The 9,718-nt window shown below is 40.4% G+C and overlaps 1 protein-coding gene across 1 annotated transcript; it reads left to right on the top strand.

The window, feature by feature from the left end:
• Positions 1-7,256: 7,256 nt before the first annotated feature.
• Positions 7,257-9,228, top strand: LOC109376070 (olfactory receptor 7C2-like). Its single transcript, XM_019631751.1, has one exon. It carries the CDS (start codon positions 7,877-7,879, stop codon positions 8,834-8,836), a length of 960 nt encoding a protein of 319 aa, XP_019487296.1. The 5' UTR covers positions 7,257-7,876; the 3' UTR covers positions 8,837-9,228.
• Positions 9,229-9,718: the final 490 nt, after the last annotated feature.

Here is a 9,718-nt window from a genome sequence, read left to right as displayed (position 1 = left end):
CATGATCTGCCAAGAAAATATTTTACTGCCAAGCTGGCCACAGGAGGATGGAATTCCCTTTCTGTGGAATTATTTGTCCCATGCTGGCAGTCTGTGGAATGCTGCAACCATTTGCACTGCTTGTCTGACCCTGACCGTGGGCCCAGCTTCAGTGTGTGCCAGTCACCCAGGCCTGGTTGCTATCTCTGCCCCTTTGGTTGGTTCACTGGGGGTTGCACCATCATTGCGCTCTTCCTGGGCGAGGCACATCAGTCGCCGGCTTCTGGACGGCCACTCACAGAGGCTGCTGGCCTCTCACGCTGGCTGCTGGCTACACACGGTAGCCCATGGCAACCCACTGCAGCAGGGACTGCAGCCTACACCATCGCCGGCGACTCAAGGCAGCCCAGCTCCAGGTTGAGCTGTTGTTCAGCATCTTAGCTGTAGAGGGCAGTGTCACTGGCCCTCATATGTGGGATCCGAACCGAGGCCCTCTGGCGTCCCAAGTCAGTTCTTAACCATCGCGCCACTCGGCCGGCCCCTGTGTGTATTTCTTAAAGGGCCTGAGAAAGAAGAAGTAGGTTCTGACACGCAAGCCTGTTGCGGTTTGTTTGAAATCCCCGCTATTTGAAGTGTCTTGTTCCTCCGAGGCAGGGGCTGTCTTATGACAGTGAGGCAGAGCACCGAGAGTGTAGCACCCGCGTCAGTAAGAATAGAAATAGTTTCCTTACCAATTTGAAGAGAAGTTTCTCCAAGCTTGGATAAGAGGTAGGATTGGAAAAAGCTCCTGTGGTCCCTTGGATCCCCATCACTGGGGGTCAGGAGGACCTGGAAAAGGCTGAATAGATGGCCGAGAGCATCTAAGTTTACTCCCTTCATCCAAACCAAAGGATCATTTGCCCAGACATCGGCAGAGGCTGCTATGAGAAGTCCCATGAATGCTACCACTGACGATAGTGATCAGGTCAGGTTGGCAGTTCAATAACTCACATTTTCCAGTTGTTATCACCATTATGATTATTGTGTGGTGGTGAGCTGATATCCAGAAGGACCAGATATTTTTTATGGTGACAAAATACACATAGCATAAATTTTACTACTTTGTTCAATTTAAAGTGTATAATCAATGGCATGAAACACACTCACAGTGTTGTGCAACTATCATCACTATAGTTCCAGGATTATATTTCTTCACCCCAAAGAAGACTCCATAACCATTACCAGTCACTCCTGATTTCCTTTTCTCCCCAGTCCCTAGAAACAACAAACCTGCTTTCTGTCTCTATATTTGCCTGTTCTGGATATTTCATATAAATGGAATCATATATAACCTTTTGTGTTTGGCTTCTTTCACTCAGTATACTGTTGTCACTTCATCCACTGACAAGGATCACTGTAAATGTGTGACCCCAAACCTTCAATATAGTAGTCCCCCTTATCTGCAGGTTCATTTTAAGTGGTTTCAGTTACCCACGGTCAACTGTGGCCTGAAAATATTAAATAGAAACTTTCTCAAGATGGCATCTTCAATAGTTGAGAAAGGAAGCTGTGGCAAAGTCATTGGAATGGTTTTGGTGGACGTTGAGCATAGTTCAGAACCCTGTTCACAACTCCAAGTCAAGATGCTTGGAACTCACATAGTCTTGAAAAATGTGCCTGCTCATGCCTTTGATAGACAAAGAAATTCCATCTCAGATCTTGAGGAAATTCTCCTGGGAGAGGACAACAGAGGTCAGATCCATGGGGAAAAGAACACCACCGTGACTAAGTGGCCCAAGGGAGCAGATACACATAGCTGACATCCAAAACACTCCCAAGGGGACAAAACTAGCAGAAAAGAAGTTTCATTCTATTTTGTCTCCTTCACACATGGGAACCAAATTGCTCGGAGAATAGAGTAACCATGGAAAAATTAATTTAATGAGGATTTGTGAGAATTCAACATCTGAGGCCCCATAAATGTCAAATATGCACCAATACTCTTCTCACTTATAGCTCAACTGTCCCAGGAAGGAGAGAGTTCAACTGCCTTTTCAGAGAACCAATGCCTGGTAACGACCATCCTTCCCTTCCTTGCAGCTGAGTTGAATATCTATCACCCAGGGAAGAAAGGACCCAAGGAACTAGAGGTTCAGTGATGCCCTCAGAGTACCTGTTGTAGGAAACAGGTATGGAGACAGGCAGAGCTCTCAAGCAATGAACTTTGGTGGTACAAATGGGGATAACATAATGGTGAGAGTCCATTTACTTAAAACATTCTATACAATTCAATTCCTGTATCTCTCTCAATTTCTCTTCCTCTCAGCTTCCTTCCTCTCTCTTTCTGGAACCCAATTCTGAAGCTCCCTCACCTTCCTAATGGATATGGACTGTCTCTCAGCCCCCAACACCTCTCAAGAGCTTCATACCCAGCCATCTTATCCATTTTTCAACAGCCACTACAAGTGCCTGTATTCTCCTCTATCAAAGAGGAGAATTTTTATTCATTAATTTACTCATTCATTCAAACAAGAAATATTCTCTGGGATTCCACATAGCTAACACAAGTTCATTCATACCTCTTGTGATTTTCAGTTATTTAATGTTTCTGTGTCTCAGTTTCCACATTCCTCCCTAAAATGATGATAATGATAGTAACTGCTTCGTGAGGTTAATATGAAGATTAAATTAAAGATGATAAAGCATGGGAAGTTTTTTCATTGTCTCTATCACCTAGTGAGCATCTATACATGTTAATTATCATCAATGCATTGCTGTAAACACATATTTATTGTTAAATCAAAAGAAATAGTGATACATACTAATCAGAAACAGTCTCAAATATATAGAGAAAAAACTGAGAGTTGCTAGATGAGAGCAGGGTGGGGATGAGGAAGAAGGTGAGGGATTAGAAAGCATAATCGGTAACCAGAAGACTGCCACGGGGGTGCGAAAGACAGTTTGGGGAATATAATCAGTAATGTATATATTTTGTAGGGTATCAGATGGACATGTGACTTATTAGGTAGACCACTTCATGGATGGTGTAGGTGCCTGACCACTGCAGTGTACATCTGAAGCTGAAGCAGAATAATAATGAATGTCAACTATAATTTTATATATATAGAGAGAGAGAGACAGAGAGACAGAGACAGAGAGAGAGAGAGACAGAGAGACAGAGACAGAGAGACAGAGACAGAGAGAAAGAGAGAGAGAGAGAGTCACAGGATGTGGAGTACAGCATAAGGAATAGGGTCAGTAGAACTGTAATATACATACAATGTCAGGTGTAGTAACTTGGGGGAGGGGGTTATCACTTTGTGAGGGGTGTAAATGTCTATTACATTGTTTTGTGCACCTGAAACTAATACAAACATATAGTGATAATGATAAAATGAGACAAGACATATAAAACATAATACAAATGCTCAACACGTGGAGGTCCTCAACAAATTTTAGCTAATTTAGTAAATTTGCCACTCTAATTTTTGTGTATTTGTAAGTTTCCAGTCCATGTTCTAAGGTATTTATATTTTCGTTAATATGTGAAATAATTTTGATTTATTTTCTACGAGATTTAACTAGACATATGAACACTGCTGTTTTTTTCTCTTGCACCACTTTTTTGGTGAATTTCTATTTTTAAATAATTTTAGATTTAAAGAAAAGTTGCAAAGACAATACAGAGAGTTCCCACAGTAACGAATATGTTTTGGAACCAGATGGAAGCAATGGCTGCAAAACATTCTGAAAACACTGTATGCCACTGAAAGCCATTTAAAAATGGCTACCAGTTTTACATATCTGTTTGTATTAACTGCCTTACTAAAATCATACAAAGTTAAAAGAGGTTTTCAGCTGCCAATTCATTATCTACAGCCAATACACCATCTTCAAACAATGAAAAGTTGACTTTTCAATACTTAGGCCTCTTATATCTTTTTCTCCTTGCATTGCATTGGTTGGAATGTCCCAAGAGTTGATAAATAACATTAATGATAGTAGACTTTCTTTTTTCTTTTTTTTTTTAAACTTTATTGGGGAACAATGTGTTTTTTCCAGGACCCATCAGCTCCAAGTCAAGTTGTCATCCTTCAATCTTAGTTGTGGAGGGCGCAATCTCAGTTCCAAGTCCAATCACCGCTTACAATCTAGTTGTGGGGGGGGGGAGGGCGGAGGGTGAGGGGGCGTGCATAGCCTACCATCCCATGCAGGAGTCGAACCAACATCCTTGTTGTTAAGAGTACACGCTCCAGAGCTGGCTGAGTGGCTCATTGGTTAAGAGTTGGCTTGGGAGCGCAAGATCTGAGCAGCAGGGCCGCTGGTTTGGATCCCACATGGGCCAGTGATGCTGCGCCCTCTACAGCTAAGATGGTGAACAACAGCTCGACCTGGAGCTGGGCTGCTGTGAGTCACGGTCGTCAGCGTAGGCTGCAGTGGAGCTGCGGTGGGCTGCAGGTAAGCTACGGTGAGTGGCTGGCAGCCTGCGTGAGCTGCCAAGAGCCGCTGTGAGAGGCCGTCAAGTGGCCAGCGACTGATTGCCGGGAAGAGCACAATGATCACAATACCAACATGGGCCAGTGAAGCAATGTCCTCCACAACTAGACTGAAGAACAAAAGGACAGCAACTTGTCTATTTCCCTTCCCCAAGTCCCCAATAAAATCTTAAAAAAAAAAAAAAGAGTACATGTTCTAACCAGCTGAGCCATCCTGCCACCTGTTGGCAGCTCAGCAACAGCGATAGCTCAGCTCGGTCTCAGCTCACTAGCCCATGTGGGAATAGAACTGGCAACCGTGATGCTCAGATCTTGAGCTCTAACCAACTGAGCCACCCAGCCGGACCTTCTTTTCTTCTTTAATTCTTAAAGGGGAATTCTTCTGTTGCTCCTGCCAGAAAATCCCACCAGAGCATTTTTGGGGGTAAGTTTTGATGTTTATTTAATTCCTTCCTTAATTTTGTATCTGTTATCCTCTATCTTGAATCAACGTTGGGCATTCATATTTTCCCAGAAATAAATTCATTTCTTAGAGATTTTCAAATATTTAACATGGAGTTATAAGTAATATTATCCAACAAATTAAAGCATTTCCTTACCTCTGTGTTCATTTTTCTCATTCCTACTTTTAGGCATTTCTGTTCTTTCTCTCTTTTTATCTTTTTTATTAGATATCTGTCTAATTTTGTTTATTTGTTGGCTTTTGCCAAAGCATTAGCTGTGAAATTTATTTTCCAGTTCTAAAATTTGTCTTCATTTTAATTCATTAACTGTACTTTTATCTTAATTTTCTTCTTTACCTAGGTTTGTTTTATGGAAGTTTTATCAACAACATATTCAAATTTTGAAGTGTTTCTATTTCTTGAGGATAGACTGTATGTGTGTTCATTTGCACTTTTGAACAATATAACAGAAGAAAATCAATCTAAAAATATAGATTCATGTTACCACTCAGATATTACCCCTGTTCATATCCTGGTGTATATTGTAGATAATTTTTTCCTTGGGGTTGTGCAAATATGTGTTTTAAATATAAAATGAAAACTCATATGCTGATTTAACTTTTCCAGCCCAGGAAAGCAGACAAAATATTCTTTCATAACAGTATATTAAGTGTTAGTTCTCTTTCCACATGATGGATTGCATTTTTTATCTTTTTAAAATGGGTTTCTTAATTCCCTCAGTGAAAAAGATACCTTATTTTAACTTCACCCTGGATTGGTGCAAACATAATTGCGGTTTTTTCAACTATTTTAACCTTTTAAACCGCAATTTCTTTTGCACCAATCTATAGTAAGAATGAAAATTTTCTCTAACATTTTACCCTTGTTACTTTTCATTTTATGAATTGTTAATATTCTATGCCTTTTTCCTAGTTAAGGCATCAATTTTTCTATGATTTGTAATTGTCTTTATAAAATATTAAGTGTTATCAAATATTTTTTTGCATTCTAATTTTCTGCAAGGCTCATTTTATCATTCAGAATTTTTCAATTTATGGTCTAATTATTGATCTTTCTTTTATTTCTACCAAAGCCTTTTTTTCAGAGAGAACTTCTACTTTCAAAGATTGTATATATTCATGTATAAGTTCATATCACCTATATATTTATCTATATTTTCTTCTAATAATTTGTATAGTCTCTTGTTCCACACTTAACATTTGAAGTTCTGGGGTCATATGAATATAAGATTAAACTTTATGTTTTCTAAATACTTAATCATCTCTAAACAATTATTTGTACCTTTGAAATACCTTTTAAAGTAACTAAGAATAAAAAAATGCAAGTCGAGTTGGTAGAAAGAATTATGTATCTTAAATTATGCTGAACATGATGTTAACAAAAATCTAGGGTTATTCCATGAAAGAAAGAATATAAGAATTCTAACACTTACCATAAATTTTAACAGTGTTCTGAGATTTCATACTAATGCAATAAGACCTAAAGATAAATAGGTGTTGTAAATTAATATTATTTGAAGAAAGTAGATGAACATTAGGGAAACTCTTAAAATTAATAGAAAATCCAGAAAATGAATACGACACTTTATAAATTGAGGAAAATCAAAAGCTTTCCTAATATAATAGTAATATCAGAGCTATAATGTAGAGGAGTTTATTCTTAATGACATTAAACCTAAAATACATGAAAATACTGTGTAGAAATCCTGCCATTTGCAACACCATGGATGAACCTGAAGGACACTATGCTAAGTGAAACAAGCCAGACTCAAAAGGATAAATACTGAATGATTCCACTGATATGAGGTACCTAAAATAGTCAGACTAATAGAAGCAAAAATTAGAATGGTCGTTGCCAGGGGCTAGGGGTGGAGAAGTGGAAAATTGTTGCTAAATGCATATAAAATTTCTGTTATGCAAGATGAGTAAGTTCTAGAGATTTGCTGTGCAACATAATGTGGTATTGTGCACTTTAAAATGTTGAAGATAGAGCATAAGTGTTCTTACCACAAGCGTGCGTGTGCACACATACACGCGCACACACACACACACACAGAATACAAGGAAATTTTTGGAGTTGATGGTGATGTTTATCACCTTGATTTCTGTGATGGTATCATGGGTGCATACATATGTTTAAACTTATCAAGATCTATATACACTAAATAGATGCAATTTTTGTCCATCTATTATACCTCAATAAAGCTAAAAAGAAAAGATAAACTCATGTGAAAAGACAAACTCAATATTTAGAAACACTAAGACATTTTATTTAGAAATTTAATTTTTTTAAATTTAATTTGGGAGCATTGGTAATATACATGAAATGTAAATGATGATTAATAATAACATTGGTTATTTTTGTTTTATTGTTGTTGTCAGCAGAAAGACCACCCAAGGTCCGAAGGATCTAACATATAGAAACTACAACACAATAAAGGAATGCTTCAGTGATTGGAAGGTCTGCCTAGAGTTAGGGAATTCCCCTTTCCCACAAGTACTGAGCAAAAAGTGCAAGAGCAACCAACCATCAGGGATGCAGGGAAAGAGATAACTACTTAAGGATGCAGTCATCCAGTACTCAAGAAGTAGTGCTCTACTTAGTGTTCATCGGAGTTCCCTGGGAGGGCATGTTAAAGCACAGAGCACTGGCTCCATGCCCTGAGTACCTGATTCCCGAAGTCAGGTGGGCCCCAAAATGTGCATTGCCAACAGGCTCCCAAGCGATGCTGGTCAGGGACCACAATTTGAGAAACGCTGAACCTAGACACAGACCATTTTTCCAGCTAACAACAGTAACCACTGTTTGTCAGGAAAGGCAGCCAATCATTACCCAAAATGAATGACTATGATTTCCCTAGGTGTGGAGTAAGGATATTTCTATCATTCTAATGATTGTTTATTTGGAGTGAATTTTGCATTCTTTTTTTCCCTCCTTCTGGGCAAACGCAGCAGTCCCATGGAAAGAGGAAACAAAACTAGAGTCAGGAACTTTCTTCTCCTGGGACTTTCAGAGGAGCCAGACCTGCAGCCTGTCCTTTTTGGGCTGTTCCTGTCTGCATACCTGATCACTGTGTTTGGAAACCTGCTCATCATCCTGGCCGTCAGCTCAGACCCCCACCTCCACACGCCCATGTACTTCTTCCTCTCTAACCTCTCCTTTGTGGACATCTGTTTCACCTCCACCACCATCCCCAAGATGCTGGTGAACATCCAGACACAGAGAAAAGTTATTACCTATGCAGGCTGCCTCAGCCAGATTTTTTTTTTCATTTTGTTTGGATGCCTGGACAATTTACTCCTGACCGTGATGGCCTTTGACCGCTTTGTGGCCATCTGTCACCCCCTGCACTACACGGTCATCATACACCCCCGGCTCTGTGGGCTGCTGGTTCTAGGGTCATGGTGCGTCAGTGTCGTGGGCTCTCTGCTCGAAACATTGCCTGTCTTGAGGCTGTCCTTTGCGAACATGGAAATCCCTCACTTTTTTTGTGATCTTCCTGAAGTTCTGAAACTTGCCTGTTCTGACACCTTTGTCAATAACATAGTGGTGTATTTTGTGACTATTGTCCTTGCTGTTTTCCCTCTCTCTGGGATTCTCTTCTCTTATGCTCAGATTTTCTCCTCCATCCTGAGGATTTCCTCAGCTGGGGGCAAGTACAAAGCCTTCTCCACCTGTGGGTCTCACCTGTTGGTGGTCTCCTTGTTTTATGGCACAGGCCTTGGTGTCTACCTCAGTTCTGCAGCCACTTCATCTTCTAGGACAAGCCTGGTGGCCTCGGTGATGTACACCATGGTCACGCCCATGCTGAACCCCTTCATCTACAGTCTGCGGAACAGGGACATGAAAGGGGCCCTGGGAGCACTCCTCACCAGGGCGGCGACTCTCAAGGATGAAGCAGTTATTGGACTCTCATGAGTAGCTGGGTGCACAATACTGAGAATCAGAAATCCTGGCTTCCTTTGTCCAATATTTTAAATTTTCCAAATTTTATATGTTCTAAGGCAGAACTTTCCTTGGGTCTTCACTGTTCTTTTCCTGTTTTTCTTAAGGTTCTATCTTAGGATCTCTTTTTCGCTTTATAATCAGTCATTTTAACTTTGTATGAATAGAACCTGGTATTTTCTCAATTGTATCTTCCATAATGGTTTGGATTTTTTTAAATAAGTCTCATTCTTTTAAAATATATCCTCAGAAGTGATGAGATGTGTACCTATTTTGGAAGTGCTGCCCTGCAAACTCATTTACAGAGATGATTTCTGAAGTTACATGAAATTCAGCAAAGTTGTAGAATACAAAATCAATATACAAAAATCAGTTGACCATGTGAAGAAGAGAGGGAGAAGACAACCATCTACCTGCTAAGGAGGGAGGCCTCAGAAGAAACCAGCCCTGATGACACCTTCTAGCCTCCAAAACTATGAGAAAATTAATTTCTGTTGTTTAAGCCACCCTGTTTCTAGAACCTTGGCATGGCAGCCCTAGCAAAGTAATGTACCCTGCTCCCACAAGTAACCCAGTAGGTACACAGATCTGTGACATGGGGTGGGGTGAGGCCAGAGGCTGAAATTCTGGTTTGAGACTGGGATCCCAGCAAAGTTCCCCCTGGTCAAACGTGGAGTAGGATGTTTTATAATGTGAACTTCGAAAAGGAATACATCTGCCAAGAAGGACTCCTAGTGGTTAACTGGGGGCAAAATCATAACCAGGGCCTAGCAGCCATTGCTGACAGAGACCTCTCACACACTCTGCATTTCAGGAAAGAGCCCCAGACTGGCCTCCCAGCCCCCTGTACTGCAT

The sequence above is a fragment of the Hipposideros armiger genome, unplaced genomic scaffold (assembly GCF_001890085.2).
Source record: "Hipposideros armiger isolate ML-2016 unplaced genomic scaffold, ASM189008v1 scaffold_1045, whole genome shotgun sequence".
Taxonomy (NCBI): domain Eukaryota; kingdom Metazoa; phylum Chordata; class Mammalia; order Chiroptera; family Hipposideridae; genus Hipposideros; species Hipposideros armiger.
Note: the sequence above shows the minus strand (reverse complement) of the source record. Positions and strands in the feature narration are given on the sequence as shown.

Bases quoted from the DNA above. Each gene is read 5' to 3' on its own strand.
- LOC109376070 (XM_019631751.1), top strand. From the start codon at position 7,877: ATGGAAAGAGGAAACAAAACTAGAGTCAGGAACTTTCTTCTCCTGGGA.